Below are 25,542 nucleotides of genomic sequence, written 5' to 3' on the forward strand. Positions count from 1 at the left end.
CCAACCCACCCTCCCTCCACCCTCCCAGCTGATGATTTTTTTGTACATACCAAGTATAGCAGACAATGGTGCCATAACCCTGCTGAAATTCTAAACTAACGGGGTCATCTGGGTCATTCAGATTAAAAAGAAATAGCATTTTCTTGCCAACCACCACACTTATCTGCCAGAGAAGGTGAAGAGAAATCAGAATAAATTATTCAGTACTTAATGAAAAGACCAATAACAAAATCCCAAACAGCTGAACCTAATTTCTGGAAACAGTAAGCCAAGGTTAACACTATGTCTATGGACATTTCTTATATACCTATCTCTAAGGTTACGTGTCAAATTGACATATGAACAAAACCACACATGGTCTTTAGAAAACAACTTGTTTTATTTTTAAACAACATAATTATACACTACTAACTTAAAAATGAAACCATGTGATACTATATATTTATGTAAGTTTTATAATATTTAACATACAACATTTGAGATATTGGGGTCGTGAATCTTAAGGGTCACTTCGGTCGGTCAGTATGACACTCTGCTGCACTGTTTGTCTTTACATTTGAGATTTACTTTCTAAGAATTTTCTGACTATGTTTATGTTTATTAGTAATGCTTTCATGAATAAATCTGTTTACTGGGATTAATATTCAATTTACATTCGCCTCAAATTGACGCACTTCCATAGAGAGAAGTATATCACAGAGGATTTTGAAATTAGAAGGCTTAGAAGAAAATTAATTTGGATTGATGTTTGTCTCATTAAATGGATAACAGCCAGAACACATGATAGGAGTTAAATGTAAATGGTTTCCGTACATTGCATTGACGAAGTCGAAATGCATCAAAATGACATGACCTGTAAACCTAATGTTAAACGTGATATACACCCACCCTTCAATTATTGACAGGTCGTTATGAGACAAAAAAAAGGAAGATCACATCAGATTACAAAATGGAAGATGACTACATCATTACAAAGCAGCCAAACCACTGAGAATCGGCCCAGCCAAGCTGAGAGATAACCTTAACCATCACAGCCAGTTACACTCCCACCTCACACCTCGACGTTCATGACTGCCAGGTGTATGGTGTGAATGTCCAAGAGAGCTGGAGAGTACATTTTTCACTATTATAAGTGTGAAATGTTAGATAGTAAGGGGGTGTGATTAGTAAGCATATCTAAAGAAACACTGTAATTAATAAGACAACTAGGTGGCAGTCAGTAGATGCTGATTACAACCATATTCCAGTAAGGGTCCTGGAAGGAGCCCTAGTAACACAATGATTAAGCTCTCGGCTGCTATCAGAAAGGCTGATGATTCAAACCCACCAGCTTCTGCAGGGGAGACTAAAGATGTGGTCTTATACAAATCCCAACTTAGGGAAACCCTATGAAGCAGCTCTACTCTGTGCCATAGGGTCACTGTGAGTCAGAATCTACTGGAGGGCACACTACATCAAGAGTCCCTGCCTTTACACATCTCCAATATAGCTTTTGGAATATACGAAGATACTTCTGTGGAATTGCTTTTATAAATTCTTTTTAGCTTTCGTTAGAGTACTGTGTCATATAGAAATGTAAGTAACACAGGTATGCTGCAATGTAACTCAGGTTATTCGGAGCACGATGCTTCCATTCAGAGGCCTTTTACTTTGGGGCCATCTGAGATTCTATGGCTATCCCTCCAGTGGTTTGATCTAATGTGGCTTTTAATAGCATCACTGTTTTCAAAGGTCACTCGCACATTAGTTGTCAGTGTGACTACACTAGTGTCCCTCTGGCACTCACACAAGTCAACATTTCCTCTCCTTTCCAGTTGCCGCCAAGTCGACTCCCACTCAATGGCAATGCAGATGTGAAATTTATATGGACTTCAACATGGAAAAATACAGTGGGGAAAAACGCATCCAAGTATTAAAAGTGCATATAAATATTAAAAGCAGAAACCGCTTGGGAGCTCGATTGGGCACATCTGATCAAGTGAAAATAAGAGATCATTTACAGATCAATACTTCTATACTCCCACCGGTTTTTTTAGTTTTGCTATCACGGGAATGAGAACAGCAATGCCAAGTGCAATAGGAAGCAGTCCACACCTGCTGTTAGCAACAGCAAAAACAACTTGTGGACCCGAAAGACTGGGCTCGGCATTGATTTAGTAAGTGACAGATCTAACTTATTTATCACTATAGATTCTGAGCCATCCTAGAAAAGAAAATAATCCAAATAACCTCAATAATCTAACTGTCTTAATGGAGAATTCTTACTGTGCTTTCAGTCGCGGCAGATCGTTCATCAGTCTTCATCAGGGAAAACTGCATGTTGCTGGGCTCTGCCCTCACCTGTGTCTGCAGGGGTTACAACATTTACCACAGAAAATGTCAGTACTACTCAAAGCAACCGACAAATCCAAACCAAGTCTGACCCCATCCCAGCTCCAGTCTACAGAGAAATGGAGAAACTATTACTAACTTGACTAAGAGAGGCAAGAGAATCAGGATAAGCAAAGAAGAACAAAATAGGAAGCCTCTCACTACCAGCCTCTAAGCCTATTACATAGCCTCAGTAGTCAGAACAGCCTGGTGCTGTTAGTGGCAGGTACACAGAGCAATGGGACAGAACAGAAAGTCCAGAAGTAAATTCATTCCCCTACAGACAACTGCTCTTTGACAAATGGCCACACAGCATTCAATATGAAAGAGCTACTGTTCAAGAACGTTCTATTGTTGAGTCAATGTTGCTTCCTAGTAACCCCTCAGTGGGTTTCCAAGACTAACTGTTGATAGGAGTAGAAAACCCAGGCTTTCTCCTGAGGAGGCGCTGGTGGTTTTGAACTGCTGAACATGCAGATACAGCCCAACACATAACCACTGCACCACCAGGGCTCCTTAGAACCCCTATAATGTTGGGTCTCTGTTAAAGGTTAACCTATATCTTGCCTAATTAGAGTCAGCTTTACTTCTCAGAGATTTGATCCCCCAACTATATGACTTGAAAGCTATATCATAAAATTTGACAATCATATATTCTGTTTTATAATGATGAGTTTTACCTTCCTGAGACTAAGTGCCTATAGCAGACCTGGCTACAATGGTCCCCCGTGATCACTACCTACTGGTGATTCCCTACGGTAATCTCTCCCCTGCTCCCTTGTACATGCACTGACCTAATAACTATTAAGTAAGGGAATAAGCCAAAAGTGATTTTGAGATTAAATTACAAATTAAGCTAGAATCAGAGAGATCTGTGTAACAAGGAACTGTCATCTAGTCTGGTTTCTAGTTCATAGCCAGTGATCAGGTGATGCCCTCAGTTCAGCAATGGGTATGGAAGAACTGTTACCAACCATGTGTGTCGCAGATTTTCCCCAGTCAAGTCTCCAAATGAGACTGCAGCTAACCAGCATGTTTGTAGCCTTGTAAGATCCTGAGGCAGAGCCATTCAGACCTGGTTCCCTCACTAACAAACACTGGGAACAAACATTCTAGATGTTGGGGTAATTTCTTATGCAGCAACTGATAACTATCACCGGCTACATTCCATCGTCTTATATGGTGCATTGCATAGTGCCCACACAAGTACCAAGTCCGCAAACTGTGCTAACTAGTCTTGCTCTGGGGATACTAGATCACAGTGACACGTTTTGCAGTGATGAAATCGCATAGCTACGGCAACACAATTTCCCTTAAGAAGGGAGAGTCAGAAGATATAATCAATCCTAGAAAATCTAAGCAGTAGTAAAATTTAATGCTAAAAATTAAATGTAAGGATTACTTTGGAAGCAATGTAACAGATTGGTTAATCTTTAAAATCAGGCAGACTTGTCTGAGTCCAGAGTCTAGCATTAATTAACATTTGTCTTAAAAATATGCACATTAAAGTTCTTCCACAGTCTACTGTATGACAACCACATGGAACCGATAACCCATGCACACCAGACAAACAGAAATGTACAAAGCAGAATATTAGGAGAAAATGTTCTTATTAAAGACAAATACCTTTATAAATAAGGCAAGTTTTCAATGTTTAGAGTATGAAGTGATTATAAATCTGCCTTTGGGCTATTTTTTAATTTTACAGCTTAGTTTGATTGGCAAAGTCTTTATTGGATGGGGGAAAGTCCATTTGAATACATTGGAACCAGGAGAAGCTAGCATATTACCTGTCTTATTGTGTCACCTTCCTGGTTACTAACTGTAATCATTTTATCTTCACCACCCAATGCAAGTAGATTTTCTGCATTCCAGCATCCACATGTGATTCTCTTAGTATGCTTTCCTGAAAAAAAGAGATGACTTTCTTACAGACACATGGTTTTCTCAAAAAATAAAAACAAAAACATATAATGAAAGATCTGTGCTGTTCACTTGTAAGATAATTGGACAGTCCCTCATGGAAGGGCCACATGGAAGGGATGATATATCCAGAGTGCAGTATAGCACTGATGAAACACCTAACTATCCTCTAGTTTTCTAATATTTCCTCCCCCTACTATTATGGTCTTGGTTTTACCTCATTAATTTTGTTAGACATTTGTATGTTCATTTGGATAATTAAGATCATTCGATGCATGAAATCCAAAATAAACCTTTCAGAAACAGTAATGGGCGGAATGACTCCTTGAGGGGATGGGAAGAATTGGGGGAGGGGAACTGATAGCAATGTTGTCTGTGTAACCCCACTGGAGGGAATGAGTAACAGAATGGTAGGTGAACAGATGCGTTGGGTGGTGCAAGATATGGCAAATAATAATATATAATAATAAGGATTCCTGGGGTTAGGGTAGGGGAGGGCTGGGGAAGGAGGGGAGCTGATATCGAAGAGTTCAAGAAGAAAGAAAATGGTTTGAAACTGATGGTGGCAGCAATTGTATAATTATGCTTGATCTAATTGAATTACGGATTGTTATAATATCTGTAAGAGCTCCCAATAAAGTGATAAAAAAAATCTGTGCTGTCAACCCAATGTTTGGATAATATACCATGGAATTAAATAGACAAGGAATTTATGATGTCTGCAAAGCCATTGGCATTCAAGCAACCTTACTGAAAACAGTTGTCAATCAAGATAAAGATGTACAAGGGCAACACTGCTTTTAAACTTGTGTACCTAGGAGCCCAAGCCCTAACATTAAACACACAACGATATTACACTTGTGGCTAAGTTCTGTTTGTTCAGCATATAACCAAACCCTGTACGACGATGTTTTATGAGAAGTAAACCTCAAATCTTTGTACCTCTGTGGTATGGTAGACTGTTGACATGAGCAGATTTGATATTCATAGTTTTTGACTACTCATGTATAACTAAAGCCATGTAATGGTTTTTAATAATAGTCCATAAAACTTACTGCCATCACGTCAATTCTGACTCATAAGGAGCCTATAGGACAAAGCAGAAATTCTGCAAGAGTTACCAATGCTGTAAGCTTTTTTTTTGTCCAGAGAGGAGAAAAAAATTTTATATATATATATTGGGGGGGAGGAAAATATTTTATTCTCTCTCTTCCCACTTGTTCCCATGCTGTGTGCCCTACCCCATCTCCTCCCCTCCAACACTTTGCTTGTCCTTTCCCTACATGGAGATGCGGAAGCTGGGGAGGAGGCAGGGTCCCTGGGAGCCTGGCTGGGACACAAGATGAGGGGATGGATCTGGGGAGTGGGCCAGGTAGGTTTCTCAACAAGAGGAAGCCTGGGTGGCTCCTGTGTTCCTTCCTGTAGGCAGCAGACTCGGGCGCTCTGCCACTGTCAGCCAGGGCATGTGAGTGAATCGTGGGGCATGCGGAGGCCTATTGTATGGGGCAGGTCCAAACTTCCTTCTCCTGGAGCCCTTATGCCTCATCTTTTTCCTTGGAAACAACCAGTGGGTTTAAACCAGTGGGTTCAATGCTTAACTCACAGTGACACCAGGGTTCCTTGTGGTACGCTTGTGAGACTGGTGTTAGGAGCTGAGTCACTTAGCTAGTGAAGGACACCAGGAAACCACTTTGACCTGGGCAGTTTCGCTGAGCAGCTCAGCCAGTGTAAAAGCTGTGTATTTGGGGGGAAAGCATAGGCTTGATTTGTGAAGGTGCTGGGTTAGATCAAACCCTCAAGAGTCCCAAGGTTAATGCTGTCAATGAGATGCAAGGTGCAGACATTCTGGGGCCAGGCTGCCAAGAGTTGAATCTTGGGTCGACCGCTTAACTTTGGGGATGTTAACTTAAATTTCTTGTCCTTAGCGGTCTCATCTATAAATGTGGACAATAGTATAGCCCCACCTCAGAGCTGAGGATCAAGTCCGCTAAAGTCCTTAGACAATGTAAAAGAAGTAGTATAAAAGTGTTGGCTATTTTCACGGCTACTGAGAGCAGAGAACAGGTTCATTTCATTCTTCCTATTCCTACAGGACTTATTAAAGTACCTACGTAATAAGTAGTTATTAAGTAAGCAAACTCTGAGGCAGGAGTGTGACTGGTATGTTAGAGGATTGGTAAGGTGGGTAGTGTGGGCAGCAGCCAAGGAAATCAAGAGAGATGATTGTGAGAGAAGAGATTACAAGGCCCCAACCATACAGAGCTTTGGCTTTGACTCTGAGTGAGCTTGAGAGCCAATGAAGAGTTGGCAACGAGATTTCAGGAGTCAGGTGGGAGAAGCTTGAGGCCCATTTGCCCTGGTGGTAGCAGCAGAGGTGGTGAGAAGAGGCTGGATTTTGAGGATGGTAGAGCTAACAAGATTTTCTGACAAATTAGATCTAGAGGGTATACGAGAGAGAGAAGAGTCAAAAATGATGCCAACGTTTGGCCTGAAGATCGAGAAGGACAGAGAGAGGGAAGGCTTTGGTTGAAGGAAGGGTTGGCTATTTAAACGTGCTATATCTCCTAGGCATCTGATCGAAGACAGTGAGTAAACAGTTCAGTGTGTGAGCCTAGAATGTGGAAGAGAGGTCTGGACTAGAGAGGTGTATTTGCTAGTGGTCAGGTAGAGGTGGTATTTCAAATCAGCAAACCCGAGCAATAAGTGAAAGGTGTATCCAGAGAAGAAGCTGGAGACAGAAGAGAGTTTGCTGAGGATAGATAGAAAGATGCATCAGGAGTGAGTGCCTGAAAAGATAGGCTGTTTTTCCTTTGTCACAGCCACTGAGGCTACACCAACTCACAGCGACCCTGTTGGATAGAAAAGAGCTGCCCCTGTGAGTTTCTTAGACTATCTTTACAGGAGTAGAAAGCCCCGTCTTTCTCCCTTGGATTGGTGTGTGGTTTCAAACTGCTGACCTTGTGGTTAGCAGCCCAACACATAACCATTATGCCACCAGTGCTCCTTACTCACTGCCACTGAGTCAATGCTGACCCTTTCGGGCAGGGTAGAACTGCCTTGGGGAGTTAATAAGAATGCTGATGAGAGCAGAAAGCTCCATCTCTCTCCTACCAAGTGACTTGTGCTTTCGAACTGCTAACCTTGTGTATTGCAGCTCAGTGTGTAACCACTATACCACCAGAGCTCCTAAGGGCTCCTTTGGGAAGTGGAAAAAAGAACACAAAGACACCAAAGAGAAAGTATTTTCTAGATTCAAACAGGAGAAGAAGATCTGTTGGTTTCCCCTACCTCCTGTGTACTTCCAAGGCCCTTTTGCTTCCAGTGACCTGAACTCAAGATTAGTTTTAACGTAAATGATGATAATATTAATGTTAACATAATTCATAAAATATCATATGCTTTCTTTGACTGTTCTGGGTATATTACTATATTAACTCATCTAATGATTAGTCACTGTTAATGAGCTGTTAATGAAAAATGGATCATGTGGTTGGGGGACAAGTGTTATTTGATCAAATAGCAGTAACTGAAATTCATGGCTCTCTAACCTGTGCAAAGCAAGAAGAACCTGTGTGTGGTCTAGTTAAGGAAACAAATCAGTATGACCTAAAACAGATAAGAAATGACTGTCAAGTGCTAGCAGAACATGCTACCACGTGGCTGCTATGGGAAATGGCCTGGTTTGGTGTGAGGAAATTGAAAGGCAAAAAGAGATGAACCACCAATCACAGCCAACTCTGAGAGGCAGCTATAGCTTACGCTAAAAGATCTTAGATAATGTAATTATCCTGAATTTTTCAGATGTTTTACTCAGTAAGGACGGCTCTGAACCAAATCAATATTCACTTTAAAAACAGGATGGCTTCAAAAAGTTCATGGGAAAAATGAAATTGAAAAATAAGGAAAATTTTGTGGAGGTCTTTTGGTATGACAATAAGGGGACCTGCTGATGCTACAGCTTAGGTGTTGGGCTGCTAACCTCAAAGGAAGCCCATTAGGCTGTCTGCTCTCAAAGACTAACAGTCGCAGAAACTAGAGAGTCAGTCACTATGAGTAGTGGGTGGGTATATGACAAGGAATCCCTGGGTGCTTCAAATGGTTAAGCATTTTGGCTAATAGCCAAAAGTTTGGCGATTCAAATCAACCCACAGGCACCTCAGACAACAAGCCTGATGACTAGCTCCTGTGAGTCAGAATCGACTCACCTATAGCTAACAACATGCGTGAGCTGATGGGTTATGCCTGCAGATGAAATGAGAAAGAGAAAATGCCTACTGAAGTCCAATAGACAAATGATTTCACATGGTGAAAGAGATTTATGTAACTACAAAATTTTTAGTCTAATATTTCAAATGAGCTAATGGTGTTACTATTTAGATGTAGCACTAAAGATTAGTGTTTATACCACAGAGCATATCCATGTGAAATTAATTTGAGATTTTTACATGCTCTTAATGGAAAGGCACATTTGCAAGTAGTCTGGGGTGCCATTATCTCCGGAGTTCAACCCTTCGTAAGCAGTGAGTTATGCTTTTGTTGGCCACCTGAATGTCATAAAATCCCCCAGCTCGATCATTCACCAGCATAATGCTACAGTAATTACTAGAATCATTACTGTGTTTTCTGGTTATTGGGTGTGCGGATGCTCAATGCCCAGAGGTTCAGAGCGTGAACAGACGGAAGCAAGGTCAAACGAGGACTCGATCACAGTCAGCCTCTGTGTTTACCCTGGGGAAATATAACCCATACTCCACATCTAGGTTAAATTGGTGTTTAGAGAATGAGGAGCCTAGGAATGTAGACATACTCTTTCCAAACAGTCACTGAACGTTTGAGTCCACATCCTAATGTGCTGACATCACATGGGCTATTCTTTGTCTAGGGGCAGGAGATGATGAGGAAGGAAAAGATGGACCACATGCCTTTAATATACGGATGCTAAGAGGCTAACCTTAAAGCCACCTACTGTATGTACCCAGGAAAAGTCTTGGTAAGCAATAAGAGGGACCTGCTTGTTTAGCCAGATGTAAGACTGGGCAGGGAGGGGGCCATAGTATAAAATTTTCTGTGCAAAATGAGCGAAACCTGAGGCGTAGAAACTACATTTGAATAAAGCTTCTTTAGCAATGCTCCCAGCTACAACTTACCAAGAACAGGAATCTTTCGAGACGTCTGTCGATTATAAATAAGCAAATTTCCTTTAACGGTGCCAACAGCCAGAACACTGCCGACTTTTGACCAAAGGAGGAAGGACATTTGATCCCTGCAACGTGAAGAGATAAATGACTGCACAATTCACAATTGTAACCTCTAAGTCGTCCTTTAAAATAGTCCTTTGGGAGTAATTTTAACACCTTCTTAGAATTAAGAAATAATGAAAACTTCATGCTTTAGGACAACGACTAAGCGCTAAGGACATTTTGGAAAGGCTACATGATGATCTTCAGGTCAGCCAGGCTTAAAATATGAATAGGTAGTGAGTATGAACTTCAATTCCATCACAATGGATCTTCCAATGCACGAGACGACCCATGATATCTAAAACCAATTGCTATCGAGTCAACTGCAACTGATGACCCCCCACCCCTACCCCCGAGGGTCAGAGGATGAGCAGGGGCTGGTCTCCCAGAAGCAGATCCTTAGGCCTTTCTCCCAAGATATCTCTGGGTGGGCACCAATGCTCAGCTTTCAGTTAGTAGCCAGGTGTGTTAACCACGTGTAGCAAATCAGAATTCCTCTGGCTATCTAATTTGCCTACTAACAACAATTGTAGTTCTCAATTTGGTTAAAATCTTAATGGTGTTGAAACCTCATGCTCTTACAAAGAAAACAAAACAAGTAGGGTCCACTCAGCGAGATACTAAATTATAGATAGAATTTGGGAATCTATGACCTTCAAAAAGCCATCTTTCCCAGACACTCCACTATTTAAAGTAGCCCCAAAGTAGGTGGAAGGCACATTTGTCACCATCAAGTTTTGTGTGCACTCCAGACTCTGAGTTTGAGCTTTTGGATGGTTTCCTACCAAAGGAATTCCTTGCTGTGCAGCTCATTCCACATACTGAGGAGAAAGAAAAGCACAATGGATCTTGAACCTGGGATCTCAAAATGTGATTCCACGGCCAGCAACATCAGCATCACCTGTGAGCTTGTTAGAAAGGCCAACTTTTTAAGCCCCCAGCCCTACAAGAATGGGAAACTCGGTGTGAGTTCCAACGATGTTTTAATGAGTGTTCCAGGTAACTCTGAGGCTCCGAAGCTTGGAGAACCACTGATAGGCCATGCTTTTCACAAATCAGGGCTGCAATCAGGAATCTCGAGGTCAGTGAACAAAGGGCAAAAGAATAAGCTTACAGGGGCACCCTCTAGCTAAGTTAGAGCAGGATAGGAGTATCAAAAAGAACATATTTAATTGAAACAAATTTGCCAAAGGCCATAAAACCATGATGATACTTGAAAAAAATTAATATAAGGAGTTGTAACTAAAAGTGCATATAAGAAAATTCTGTAATTAAAACTTAATTTTAGTAAGCAAGGGAAATTAATATATCAGGTTTCTTCGACTAAGAATAAATGGTAGATGTGTGTGTCTTTGTTTAATTAGGTGTGGCAGTCATGAAAGGTATAGCTCAGATCTCTGACAGGGAGAATGTTATGGACCAAGCCTGGGTCCAGTCAACCCACCGCTAGTATTTCCCACATATATTTTTGGACTTTTTAATTGTATAAATTACATTTCACTTAAAAAAAGCAAAGCAAAACTCACTGCCACAGAGTCCATGCTGACTCACAGTGATCCTTAGGGCAGGGGAGGACTTCATCAGTGCTGCTGTCAATATAATGTAAGTCTGAATGGGAGGAGAGAGCCTCTACGAGCCTCTGCTAGTGTAAGAGATTACACGTTGGGCTGCTAACCACAGAGTCAGAAGTTCAAAACTGCTCCTCAGGAAAAGGATGAGGCTTTCTACTTCCCTTAAAGATTTAAAATCTCAGAAACCCACTGGGGCAGTTCTACTCTGCCCTACAGGGTATCTGATGAGTGGGAATCGACTCTGTGGGCAGTGAGCTTGGTTTGGTCTTTGTATTTCACAATTGTAACATTTTAAATCTAATCAATTGACTCGTTTTAGTAGAACAATCATGTAGAATAAAAGAAATGGCATAAGACAACTGCTCATTTATATATGTCTTGTAAAAGAATGTACTAAGTACAGTTAGCATCAACTCTGCAACTCCTCGTGTTTATATGTAAAGGCTTCCAAAATCTAAAATAAGTTAGCCTTACCTCATGCCGCTGTCTAGCTGGCTGGTCTTGTTTGTGTTGGCATCCCATAGGTAGATGCCACTAGACTGCTCAGCAATCACTGCTAGGATATCTCCATCTTTATCCCAATCCATAGCAACACAGTTACTTTCCAAAAAAGAGAGCAGAACATCACTACACATTTTTTTAAGTAGAGAAAAGAAAAAATACTAACACATTTGTAATTTTTGACAACAATAAGGCCACTAAATTTATTTTGAAAAATATTTTTATTGGCAAATCTTTTTTTTTTGGGGGGGGGGATCTTTATTTGAATAAGTTAAAAAAAAACTTTTTAAATGTGAGAATGTGCCTGGACAAAATAATGGAGTTACTTCCATTATTTTATTCTTCTTCCAACTGTTAAAATTTGTTTGGAGGCCTCAGTTTTCTATAATACTCTTAAGGTTTGGAGACTATGGGAGAAGGAAGCTTTCCGATTGTTGATAGGACTATCTGTCCTTTGAAAATTGAGTACATAGCAACCCTTTATCTGGAGAGTCTTTGTCAGTAAAATTCAACTACTATGACCAAACAAAATAATTCAGAATTAAGTAGGCGATACTGTTAAAATTAAACTAATTTTTTAAAAAGATAACAAAAGTTTGAAAACTTTTTATTTACTTCCGTACTTACCCAGGTAAGTTAATTTCACTTCTTTTTTGACCATGGCGATCAAAAATTTTCACAATATGATCCGCTCTAAAAGTAATCAGAACCCAAAGATCCAATTAAAATGTTACGTTCTTTCATCACACATCTTGATAACCATGTACAAAACCCAGCCACCACCCAAGTGTTTTCACTGTTCACCCTTGATAGTTTCCTCACTTATATTTAGTTATTGTTTAACAATTACTTATCAGAGGAAAGGTTCTACAAGCTGCGATACCAACGGAGGTGAACATACTTCTTTTCCCACCACACAGCTATGTCACAAAAACTGATAACCGAATCAGAGGGTACAGTCATACAGGCACACATTCACCAAGAGACAGGATTAGCTACTTAAAACATTCATTGGTTTCTTACCCTGCTACTGCAAGGTAGTTTCCTGATGTTTTTTGCCAGGTGAACTGTATTGGTGTGCCAAGCAATGTCTTTTCTAGTAGTAAGAAAACACGCTAAAAAAGAAAAACACAATTTTTAGATTTTCCAAAAATACACAACAGATGTTCTCTATCATAAAATGATGCTGTCTCTAAAGTGAAGCACAGACATATATATATAAACCATACATACGGGTATGGATTTTGATCTTGCACTCAACTCTAGGCCAGTCTAAAAACAATTAGTTCTTATGACATGGCCCTACTTGATACTCACCCTCCTGAAGAGATCACTGAAGATATTGGTGCTATACCAAAGTGTGGTGAGGAAACCAGATAGTGCTGGGAAAGAATAGTGTCTGGGATCTTTAAGGCTTGTCTAAAAACAAGTAGGCATCTAAGTGAGGTGTCAACTAAGTCCACGTGGAAGAAGCACACCAGCCTGTATGATCCATGGATTGTAAATAATATAAATCTGAAGGAGGAAACTGTGTCAGAACTTAAATGATAAACACTTGGCTTAAGGTTTTGGATGAGTGGAAGCCCAAAATCTCTCTGCGGAGTCCCCACATGGATTAAGCCTCTGGTTAATCCTCTCTGAATAGCCTTGCTATCAGAGCATTGTAAAGTTGATTATGGCAGATGTGGTCAGGTTAGAATGTAACGCCTTCTTTGATCTCCCTTTTTGGCCCATTTTAAAGTTGTTTCAGTTTTTAATATTTTCTGCTTTCATTTTGATTACAGGTTTTCCCCGTTTTGCTTTTTGTCATTGTTAAATTGTTGGGGTTGTTTGCTCCTTGTTGGTGTTTTGTATGATTTTTCTGCATATGAAATCCAGGACAGGTAAACCTATAGAGGCAGGAACCGGATTAATAATTACCGAGGAGCGTGGCAGAGGAGCGTGAGGGGAAATAAGGAGCTAACAACAAGGAGTATGAGAAGAAATGTTCTGAAATTGTGGTGCTGACTGCATAATCCCACATAATTTGTTAGGTTGCATGTTCTGTGACCTATATGCCAATAAAACTATTTTTAAAAGAGTTTATTAGAAAATAAAGCTAAATCATCATCATGAAACTAGTAGGATTCGGGATGTTAGAGTTGATCCGAAAGAAATCACCAAGATAGCAAATAAAACTACTAATCAAGCAACTAACCTAACCAAAGCATACAATCGGGTTGGTACAGGATGGATCCCATGATTTGTTGTTGTTACTTGCCATCAAGTCAGTTCTGGCCCACAGCGATGCTATGTACAAAAGAATCAAACAATGTCTGGTTCTGTGTTATTCGCACAATGTACAGCTGAGCCCCTGGTAGCAGCCACTGGGCTAATCCATCTCATTGAGGGTCTTCCTCTTTGTAGATCACCCTGCACTCTCTCTAGCTATAGACTACGTAACATTTTTCACTATGACTGTTTCTGAATGCCAATGTTATTTATAAAAATATAGTATGTAGAAGTTAAGGATTAAAATAAGCAGTCCTGTTGGCAAAGTGGTTACACATTAGACTAATCTCAAGGTCAGTAGTTCAAAACTACCAGCTGCTCCTATGGAGAAAGAGGAAGCTTTCTACTCCTATAGAGATCGACAGTCTCAGAAACCCACAGGGGGCAATTCTACAGTTTTATAGGGTCACTATGGGTTGAAATTAACTCAATGGCAATGAGGTTCTTTCTTTTTTTTTTTTAAAGGATTAAAATAAACTTGAATTTAGTTAAATATTTGACTTTTTAACAGTGAGATGTAACTTTCATCAGTTACCAAGGACTTAAAAAATTTCGATTTCACAAAACTGTTTTGTTAAACAAATCTTAATCCTGAAGCAAATACATTAAGTTTATATTTCTTTGAGGCAGTGGTTCTCACCCTTCCAAATGCCGTGACACTTTAATATAGTTCCTCATGTTGTGGTGATCCCCCCAGCCATAAGATTAATTTCGTTGCTACTTCATCACTGTCATTTTGCTACTGTTATGAATCGGGTGACCCATGTCAAAGGGTCGTTTGACCCCCAAAGGGGTCATGGACACACAGGTTGGAAACTGCTGCTTTGAGGAGTCCCTGGGTAGTATAAATGGTTAAGGACTTGCAGTGCAGTCAACTAGCCACTTAGTCTTCTAGCCACTTAGGTTTTGCTATTCTTTTTTTTAATATACTGTATATACTCAATTATAAGTCAACCCGAATATCAGCCAAGGCACCTTAATTTTACCACAAAAACTGCATTAAAAATGTGCCAAAAAACTCGGCTTATATATGAGTATATATGGTATATACTATTTTTTGTCTTTTATCTTTTTTACTTAGTCTTTAGTTTTCTTTTTTAGTTTGTTAAGTCATGATTCTATTTATTTGAAATTATCCCAGTTTGTTGAATAGTATCTAGGGTTTTTTTTTCTTTGAATTATTTTTTGGGGGCTCGCATAGCTCTTGTCACAATCCATGCATACCATTGTGTCAAGCACATTTGTACATATGTTGCCATCATCATTTTCAAAAAACTTTCTACATGAGCCCTTGTTTCAGCTTCTTTTTTTCCCCTCCCCACCTTTGCACACTCATGAACCCTTGATAACTTATAACGTTTTCTTTTTCATGTCTTACACTGACCGCTGTCTCCCTTCACCCACTCTTCTGTTGTCCACGTCCCCCTGGTTAGAGGTTATATGCAGATCATTGTGATCAATTCCCTTTCCCCCCACCTTCCCCTTCCCCTCCTGGTATTGCTAACTCTCATCATTGGTCCTGAGGAGTTTATCCGTCCTGGATTCCCTGTGTTGTGAGCTCTTATCTGTACCAGTGTACATGCTCTGGTCTAGCAGGATTTGTAAGGTAGAATTGAGGTCATGTTAGTCAGGGGGAGGAAGCATGAAATAACTAGAGGAAAATTGTATGTTTCATTGGTACTACACTGCACTCTGACTGGCTCGTCTCTTCCTTGTGACCCTTTTGTAAGGGGATGTCCAATTATCTACAGATGGGCTTTGGGTTTCTACACTGCACTTCCCCTAATTCACATTGATATGATTTTTGTTCTGGATCTTTGATGCCTGATACCTGATCCCATCAACACGTCAGGATCACACAGGCTGGTGTGCTCAAATGACTTTTCCTTATTCAATCTGGCTATGAAGGCAGGGGAAGACACTGATAGTTTACATGATATAGCTGTGAGTGATTGCCATTCTACTGGGTGAAAGGTGAGCCATCCCAGAAGCAGAGGGGTTGGATCTTACTACCAGCAGGAGCCAAAAGTAGAGCATGTCTTCTGAAAATCCTGGCCCAGTGAGCCTCCTGGACCCAGGAGACAGCTTTGACACCAGAGGAGAGAGTAGAACCAGGAGTCAGAGCATGAACCAGAGTGGTGGACTGCTAAGCCCACTGAACAAATAAGGCTGGGTGCTTTTGGACAGCAGGCTGGTCTCTGGGCACTTAATTAGGAGACCTGAATTTCTTGACCCACGAACCTGGGGCTGAGCGCCTGCAGGAGAGTAGCATGCCCTTTGGGCATTTATTAGAAGCTCTAAAAGAGTTTTGTAACATGTACTAACTGAATAACTGTGAGGCTTACCTGAATTATAACCTGTTGACATCCAAAATAAACCACATAATGATGAGAATTGTGTGTGTGTGGCCATTACAATGATTTATATAACCCAGCAGAAACGTAGAGTGGCATGGGACACAGAGCGCCAGTTAAACACTACAAAAGGTCGGCAGGTTGAGGCACCAAAGAAGAGAGACCTGGCAATCTGCTTTAGAAAGGTCATACACAGTCATGAAGACTACGCAGGGCCATTCTACTCTGCAACACGTGAGAACCAATGAGCTGTAATTAGCTATACCACAATTGTTTACTTCTTTGAAAAAATTTTTTTCTTTTACTCATTGGTAATACTTATTTAATGTTTAGTTTTGCCTATTGGATGGACAGGATATAAATTGGGGGGGAAAAGTCACTTTTTTTTTTAAAAGTTTTCATCTTGAATGAAATGACTTTGGGAAGAACATACATTTCCATGACACCAACACTACAGTTTTTGGAGTCACAGTTAGATAGAATTATATCCATACCATAATTAATATGAATACCAACATCTCTAGCCTTTCATTTTTGTTACAAGGCAAACAAAATCAAGAAAGCAACCATCAAGCAGAAGAGACCCATAGCGTCAGACAAGGCAAATCCCAGGATAGCACGAGAACAGCGGCTACTTCCGCGAAGAGTTTCTGACATAACCAATGATGAGGCTGCCAAAGACGGTTCCAATACCAGCACCAGAACCAGCCACTCCTACTGTTGCAGGACCTGCACCAATAAATTTGGCAGCAGTATCAATGGGAAACTCCCTTCGGGTCAGTGTAGACACACCTGCCTGGGCCCCATTAAACACCGCTGAGCTAGCCTCTGGTCGATATAACACTGATACAGAAATTGGTCTGTATGCAACTCTGGATCCTGCTCGGATCAGAGCGGGGGTGCAGGCGAACATCTTTAAGAGTCTTCTGTGAGGCACAACTGGAGGACTCGGATGACAAGGCGGCGTGAGCTCCTCTCCCGCTTCCTTGCTTTCCCGGAGCCACCAACAGCAGTTCTAGAACTCTGGTCTCCAATATGGTAGCCACAAGCTACAATAGAAACATTTCCATTGGTATTCCATCAATCCCTGGAATCTTGTTTTTGACTAATGTTTTCTGTGCAGCTTAGACATCTTCCTTCAGTACCATTGGTCTTGCAAATATGCTACTTCTTGAAATAGTTGAATGAGCTGTAAGAACCCCCAATAAAATTAATTAAAATTTTTTTAAAACTAAAATGGTTAAATGTCAACTAGTTCTTTTGGTACATTGACTATGTATTCTTTCCATTTTCTTTGAATCTTTGCATTGTTCAGTATTTTGCCCATAGAATCTTTCAGTATTGCAACTCAAGATTTGAATTTGATCTTTAGTTCTTTCAGTTTAAGATACGTTAAGCATGTCCTTCCTGTTCGGTTTTCTAACTCTGAATCTTTGTACATTTCATTATAATACTTTATCTTCCAGTTACCCTTTTGAAAATTTCTCTTCAGCTGTTTGACTTCATCATTTCTTCCGTTTGCCTTAGCTACTCTATGATTAAAAGCAAATTTCAGAGTCTCTTCTGAATCCACTTTATTTTCTTTTGTCTTTTTAGTGACCTTTTGCTTTCTCCATGTATGATGTTCTTGTTGTCACACCACATAGCTCATCTGTCATTGGGCTTCAATGCATGAAATCTGTTCTTGAGATGTTCATGAAATTCTGGTGGGATACACTCAAGGTTGCATTTTGGATCTCATGAACTTCTAATTTTCTTCAGTTTCAATTTGAAATGACATATGAGCAATTGATAGTTTGTTCCACACACAGTCTCTCGTCTGGTTTTAGCTGCTGATATTGAGTTTTTCCATTGTCTCTTCCCACAGGTGTAGTCAATTTAATTTCTGTGCATTCCATCTGGAGAATTCCATGTGCATAGTTGCCTTTATTGTTGTTGAAAAAGGTATTTGTGATGAAGTCACTGGTCTTTTAAAAAAAAATTATTGGGGGCTCTTATCACAACCCATCCATCCATTGTGTTAAGCACATTTGTATATATGTTGCCATCATCATTTTCAAAATATTTTCTTGCTGCTTGAGCCCTTGGTATCAGCTCATTTCTCCCCCTCCCCCACTTTCCCTCCCTCATGATCCCTTGCTAATTATAATTTTTTTCATGTCTTACACCAACCACTGTCTCCCTTCACCCACTTTTCTGCTGTTCGTCCCCCTGGATGGGGAAGGTTAGATGTTGATCATTGTGACTGGTTCCCCCTTTCCATCCCCACCTTCTCCTTACCCTCTTGGTATCGCTACTCTCATTATTGGTCCTGAGGAGTTTACTGTCCTGGATTCCTTGTGCTTCCAGCTCTTATCTGGACCAGTGTACATGCTCTGACCTAGCCAGATTTGTAAGGTAGAATTGGAGTTATGAATGTTGGTGGTAGGGGTGGAGAAAGGGGGAAACATTAAAGAACTAGAGGAAAGTTGTATGGTTCATCGGTGTTATACTGCACCCTGACTGGCTCATCCCTTCCTTGTGACCCTTCTCTAAGGGGATGCCCAGTTGTCTACAGATGGACTTTGGGTCTCCACTCAGTAAGTTACTGGTCTTAAAAAGTTCTATCTACCTTCATTTCTATCATCAAAACCATATTTTCCAACTACTGTTCCTTCCTCTATTTCCAGTTTTTGTCTTCTAATCACCAATAATTATAATGCATTTTGACTATATGACCAATTTCCAATGGAAGACATTGGTCAGATTCTTCAATTTCTGCAGTGCATCACTAGCTAGTGACTGGTACATAAATGTGAGTAATGTACTGAATGGATTTCCCTGAATGTAGATAGCTATTATCCTACCACAGACAGCATTGTACTTCAAGAGATAGATCTCGAAATGTCCTTTTTGAGGATGCGTGCAATGCCATTGTTCTTGATTGTGTCATTCCTGACGTAGTAAGCCATATGATCTTCTCATCCAAAATGGCCAAGACAAGTCAATTTCAGCTGCTACCTAGACTACCAACCCTTATGTATTCCACTTCATTTATAACAACTTCCAACTTTCCTAGATTAATACTTCATACATTCCAAGTTGATTATTAATCAAAGGCGCTATTTCTTCTCAGTTTGAGTCATGCTCCATCAGTAAATGAAGGTCCTGAAGGCTTTACTCCTGTAAAACCTCGATTCACATCATTATAGTCGACTCTACTTTGAGAGGGCCGCTCTTCCTCAGTCATATTTCAGTGCCTTCTGACCTGAGGGGCTCGTCTTCTAGCACCATCTCTGACAAGGTTCTGCTTCTACTCATGAGATTTTTAGTATCTAATGATTCCTTCCTTCCTACGTAATCTGTTCTTAGGCTGGAAAGTCTGCTGAAACCTGTTAACTTGGGGCGAACTTGCTGGTGTTTGAAATACGAGTGATGTAACTTCCAGCATCACACAAACCACCACTGTACGACAAAATGACAGACAAGTGGTGAATTCAGTTAAATTTCACTTGTATTTACTTTTAAAAAAATGATACGCTTCACAAATTTACGTGTCATCCTTGGGCACAGACCATGCTAATATTCTCTGTATTGTTCCAATTTTAGTATATGTGCTGCCAAAGCAAGTGCTCTTTAAATTTTTTTAATTAAAAATTATATCGGCTTTCATTATATACTTATTTAAAGAGGAACATAGAACTCAGTGAGAAATTTTAGATCTCAGTATTATTAAGATGTCTCTATCATAAGCATATGAAGTTTAGACTACAGATCTGACTTTGAATAGCAACACAAAATCAAACACTAATCAATGAACATTTCATATGCTAAAAATGAAATCCATCATTAAATCTCTACCCAAACCAAACTGACTGCCATCGAGTGGGTCCTGACTCAGTGACCTTATAGGACAGAGTAGAACTGCCCCTGTGGGTTTCCAAGACTGTAACTCTTTACGGGAGTAGAAATCACTATCTCCTATGGAGCAGCTAGTGGTTTGAATTGCTAACCTTGTTAGCAGCCCAACGCATAACCACTGTGTTCCGGGGCTCCCTATACAAGTGCACGACTATACCCAGGTTTTATGTGGCATGGAGACATGCTTGAAGTTTATTTTAAAAAATCTTTCTTTTGAAAATTTTACAAAAACGTATGACTCCCTGGCTCTGAAATTTGAGCTTCATTAATTAGTTTTGTTACCAATGAGCCTCTGGCTTCCACTGCATGTATAATTTTTCTTCGGGGAAGCTAATACCAACTATAGAAACCCTAACAGGTCAGACAAAAATCTTTGGGGACGCACACCTCATTCTCAATTTTCTCCCACACAGGATTTAACAATCTAGCACTTAACCCACTGCACCACCAGGGCTCCATGCTCCCGATCTATTGCATAGGACTAAGCACCAGCTTCACAACCAGTCAAGAACAGATTTAAAGTTTGCTGCCTCTTGTTGCAGAATTCCCAACTATAAAACAGCAATCATACATCACTTGAAGAACTTCTTAAAGTTGAGCAGTGCTTTAAAAATGTGAGTTGTGAATATCCAAGTTTGTCTGTTCCAATCCCCACACTAACAGCTAGGAGAAAGCATTAGGGTGGATCCAAGTAACTTCAAATTCGACCTTTTCCTCCCTGTGCCAGGTCCTGGCAGGATGGCATGGCTTAGGGACAGGGGAGGGGTGAATGAGCTACAACCAGTGACCTTTGAAGAAGTCCAAGGCTAGAAACGGCGTGCGCCGACTGAGGACCAGGTGCAGGGAAGTGAGGAAGAACTAGGAGTGCGGTGCCGAGGTCTACGTGAACCGTGTACACTCGCCAGCGGAGCATGGGGCAATGAGCCAGTCACAGGCAATTCCATTTGAGACTATTCTTTCAAGGTCTTGAAGTAAGGCGCCGAGCATCCGCGCGGCTTGCAAAGGTTTTGCTGCAAGAAGAGAGGCAGCTCTCGACACCCTATCGAGCCAACTTCACCGCGACCCTCCAAACGCATTCACGACTCGATCTTTCCTCCGTGCGAAGTTTGGGGGTCCCTTCAGAGCCAGTCAACTCATTTCCCAAGTTCCCTCTTCCCACACAGCTCCCATCCCGATCGCGGGCCCCAAAGATGAGGCCTCCGTCTGCTTGGCGTCTCCTCCTTTTTCCTTTCTTTTCCTTTCACTTCACCTCCGCCCTCCGCTCCCTAGTCACCCCGCTCGCCTCCCAACTCCGCACCCACTCGGGAGAACGGAAGCGGGCACGGACGCCGTCCTGAAAGCGAGGCTAGGCCGACCGAAGGGAAGGCCAGGGGTCGCCACTTCCTGCCCCATCCCTCCCGGGATTTTTAAGTTATTTACCTTCATCTCAAAGCTCGAGCGGCCGCGCGACTCAGTGAGTGCGCAAGTGCACTCGGTCTCCACAGAGAGGGCTGCCGCGTTCCTGTCACCCAGGAGACCGCGGGAGCACCCTCCAATCAGAAGGCGCCGTCTGAAGGGCGGAGCCTTGCCGGGCCTGGTTGTGTGTGAGGCTCTCCGCAGAGGGCGGGAGGCGGGGATTAGGGCTACGTGATAGACGGCGGCTCCCAGGCTGGGCTCTGATTGGGTGAGCCTCAGGGACCCGCCCTCCCAGGGCGGGCTCTATGAGCGTGGAAGCGGCGCCGGCGTGCGTTCCAGGTCGTCGTGCGTGAGAAGCTGAGGAGGCTCCATGGCTAGCGCAGTAGTTTGGGAAAGAGAAGGCTGAAAGGAGGTGGAAAGTGGCTAATGAGCCAAGTCCACTTAAAAGCCCACGCTTAGACCTTTGGACGAACGCTCCTATCATGTCTGTGTTTCCCCGAGTTTCTGGGCTACAAGGGAGGGGGGATGTGAAAGGTAGCTTTCTTTTTACAAGGCCTAGCTCGGTGGCCAGGCTTTGTGAATAGGTTTTCCCCACCTGGCGGTCGAAGGGGGTCAAAGTGAAGTAGCTAGCGGGAAAAGCTGGCTCTAGCCTATGGCCGGGCAGCTTTCCCCCAAGTATTATGCTGTCTGTAATATTTATGCTTCGCTATTTCGAATATGAAAATGCATCTTTGCTAAATCTTGAAGTACTGACATTAGCTACCTTTTCCATTTTTCAACATCAGGAATGTGATTTGCTTAGAGGAAACCAAGTGGGTAATTTAAAATCAGTGATGGCTGTTGTCGGATTCTCCGTGGCTTGGAGTTTTCATTTAGGTTACCTCTTTGAGTTTTACTGAACGGACCCATTCGGTGGACACGGAAGCTGAGGGCACATCTCTTCTGGGTGGAGGATATGCTTATTTTCATTTTTACATATTTAGTTTTACAGGGAGATCTGCATGTTAAAATGGAGATGTTGTTACTAGGTGATTGAAGTAGAGAAATGCTAGAGAAGTGAAATTCGGGATGTGTTCACTTAGGTAACATTTAAAGCACAGTGGATGGAAGACATTCTATGTAGAGGGAAAATTCTTTTAGAAAGCTGAAAACCAGGACAGTGTGAAGCTGGACAAACCAGGGGAAAGCTGTTCAAGAGCTTCAAAGCAGAACATATTCTTTGAAAAAAAAAACCAAACGATTGGATGAGGGTAGGAGAAATTAATATAATGTGAAAGGGTTAAGATTCGATACCACAAGTTGAATTAAATCAATTTATATTGGCTTCCTGAATGGTACCACCTGAACAGTAATTCTTGCAGAATCTAACAGCCACAAAAACCTTAGGTTTGGGGTGTTTAGGGTTTTTTGGAGGGCTTTAAGTTTTTGTTTTATGATAATGGCTTTAAGATTAAATTTGAAAAGAACTTTTAATTTGTATTTTCTTAATTAAAAGATCATTGTATTGGGGGTTCTTACAGCTCTTATAACAATTCATCAATTGTATCAAGCATATTTGTACATATGTTGCCATCATTATTTTCTACACATTACTTTCTATTTGAGCCCTTGATATCAGCTCCTCATTTTCCCCTCCCTCCCCTCCTACACCCCTTGCGAACCCTTGATAAATTATTTTCATATCTTACACGGACCGCTGTCTTCCTTCCCCATGGTTTCTGTTGTTCATCCCCCTGGAGTGGGGTGCGTGGTTATGTGTCCATCACTGCTATAGGTTTCCCATTGTCTCCCCTCCTCTCCCCACCTTACCCCTATCCTCCTGGTATTGCTACTCCCATTCCTGCTCCTGGATTCCCTATGTCATGAGCACTTATCTCTTATCTGCACCTGTGTACATGCACCAGTCTAGCCTGAATTGAAAGGCAGGACTGGGATCATGATAGTGGGGAGTGAGGAAACTTTAAGGAACCAGAGGAATATTGTGTTTCATCAGTGTTATACTGCACCCTGGTTGACTTATCCATTCCTTGTTACCCTTCTGTGAGGGGATGTCCCATTGTCCACAGATGGGTTTTGAGTCTCTGCTCCGACCCCCTTCATTCTCAACAATATGGTTTTGTTTGTTTGTTTGTTTTGGGTCTTCTGAGGCCTGTTATCAGGTCCCGTCCACACCTCATGATCGCTTCCATGTGGACTTTGTTGCTTCTCTGCTAGATGGCCGCTTGTTTAACTTCAAGCCTTTAGGACTCCACACGCTATATCTTTTGATATCTGGGTACCATCAGCTTTCTTCATCACATTTGCTTATGCACTCGTTTTGTCAGCAATTGTGCCAGGAGGGTGAGCATCACCGAATGTCAGGTTGTTAGAACAAAATATCTTGCATCAAGGCAGGACTTGAGCAGAGGCCCAAAGTCTATACACTACCTCAGTGTATTGCCATATAAATACATAGGCCAATACCTCTATTTTTATGAATTAATGTACATATGTACACACCTATGTTTATCTCTCTAACTACAGATTTGCTTCCTAGATCTCTCCTTTTACCTTCCTCCTGCCCCACTACCATGCTCACCCTTCTTCTGTCTCTTAGTAATTCCTCTTAGCTAGACTGCTGTTGCTCCAATACCCCCAGGGTTTCTAAGTCCTTCTCATTGTTTATTTTAATTCCCTAGTTGTTCTCCTATATATATATAGCGTTGTTTGCTCACCTCTCCCTTCCCCCACGTCCCTCCAGAACTGTTGGTTTCTCCTCGAGCTTGCTTCCCATGCCTATCTTATTAGGCATGAACAGAAAGAAAAGAAGAACACAAAGAAAACCAGATTGAATGAAAAGAGGGAGAGGATAACAACTAGGGAAAGAAAGCATGCGTAATTCCAGGTCTGTCCACTGACTGTATTGACTGTTTCCCCACTGGTCCTGGGGGAATTCTGAGAACTGCTCCTCCTAGTGTGAAGTCTATTTTGGGACCTCCTCAGGGGCTTTGTGTCTTGGCTTTGCTCCCATTGCTGATCCATTATGTTCTCTTCTTGGTTTGCCCTGTTGTGAGGGCTTCAGACTGGGCTAACTCCTTGTCATGTGTCCCCAGTATTATCCTCTGTTGTGGTATGCTCCAGTGAGGGGACATCATGTCTCGAGCTGTTGTGGGCCTTTCAGTCCTCTCTGTGCCTTAGCAAGCTCCATGCAGGGACATCAGCCTCCGGGTTTAGTGTGCCCATATGGGGTCTAGACTCTCTTTTTGCTTCTTGGTTTGCTTCCATGTGGGCATGGCAGGCCAGCCCCTCTCCCCAACCTGTAGGTTTAGTGTTGTCCTCTGTAGCACATACTTCTAGGGAGGAGGTCATTTTGGCTTTGATTGGGGTCATCCCGGTAGCCTACTCTTCATGAGTTGCTCCATGTGGTTATGTTGCCTTCAAGGTTTGGTGCACATGATGGGGTCGGCATGCACACTCCCAATTCTGTGGAGAAATAACCAATACTCTCCCTGGGTGGGTTAATGCCTTGTTCCCCCAGTGCCATCGTCTGCCCGTTTTCCCCGCTTCTCACTCCATCTCCTTCCTTTCCCCTTCTTTATGTTGGCATAACATGTACATCCTTGAGTTTGGTCTGTCCCCCCACCCGACTGCCTGTACCTCAACCCATATATTGTGAGATAAGTGGCTTTTCTTCGATATCTTCTGTGCTGATTATACTTACCTTGGGGGACTTTTGCTGTACTTGTCCTTTTGTGATTGGCTAGCTTTGCTTAGCATAATTTCCTCCAACTTTTCCCATGAGATGATGTGCTTCGTGTGTATGTTCCAGAATTTTCTAATCCAGTTGTCTATCGATTGAAATTTAGGTTATTTCAAATTCTTTGGGATTATGAATTGTGCCACAGTAAACTGGAGCACAGACGACTGGTCGTGGTCTGTTTTTTCCATCTTCTGGGTATATTCCCAGTAGACGATAGCTGGGTTTCAGGATAACTCAATTTCCATTTGCTTTAAATATTGCCACTTCGCTTTCCACAT

General features: G+C 41.7%; 1 protein-coding gene, 1 non-coding gene and 1 pseudogene across 2 annotated transcripts in view; all 3 read right to left on the reverse strand.

Moving 5' to 3' along the window:
* Positions 1 to 21,660, reverse strand: part of WDR19 (WD repeat domain 19) — a 94,034-nt gene extending 72,374 nt beyond the window's left edge. Inside the window, exons 1-8 of the mRNA XM_075544428.1 lie at positions 21,550 to 21,660; positions 12,629 to 12,720; positions 12,233 to 12,298; positions 11,579 to 11,704; positions 9,441 to 9,556; positions 4,161 to 4,276; positions 2,266 to 2,346; positions 51 to 163 (exon numbers count right to left, since the gene is read on the reverse strand). Coding sequence (XP_075400543.1) covers positions 51 to 163; positions 2,266 to 2,346; positions 4,161 to 4,276; positions 9,441 to 9,556; positions 11,579 to 11,704; positions 12,233 to 12,298; positions 12,629 to 12,720; positions 21,550 to 21,555 — 716 coding nt within the window. The 5' untranslated portion in view covers positions 21,556 to 21,660. The remainder of the gene's footprint in view (positions 1 to 50; positions 164 to 2,265; positions 2,347 to 4,160; positions 4,277 to 9,440; positions 9,557 to 11,578; positions 11,705 to 12,232; positions 12,299 to 12,628; positions 12,721 to 21,549) is intronic.
* Positions 16,768 to 17,143, reverse strand: LOC142443101 (ATP synthase F(0) complex subunit C3, mitochondrial pseudogene; annotated as a pseudogene).
* Positions 19,736 to 19,838, reverse strand: LOC142444001 (U6 spliceosomal RNA). The gene has a single exon (XR_012783697.1). It is a non-coding gene; the product is annotated as a U6 spliceosomal RNA (small nuclear RNA).
* Positions 21,661 to 25,542: the final 3,882 nt, after the last annotated feature.

The sequence above is a fragment of the Tenrec ecaudatus genome, chromosome 3, assembly GCF_050624435.1.
Source record: "Tenrec ecaudatus isolate mTenEca1 chromosome 3, mTenEca1.hap1, whole genome shotgun sequence".
Taxonomy (NCBI): Eukaryota; Metazoa; Chordata; class Mammalia; order Afrosoricida; family Tenrecidae; genus Tenrec; species Tenrec ecaudatus.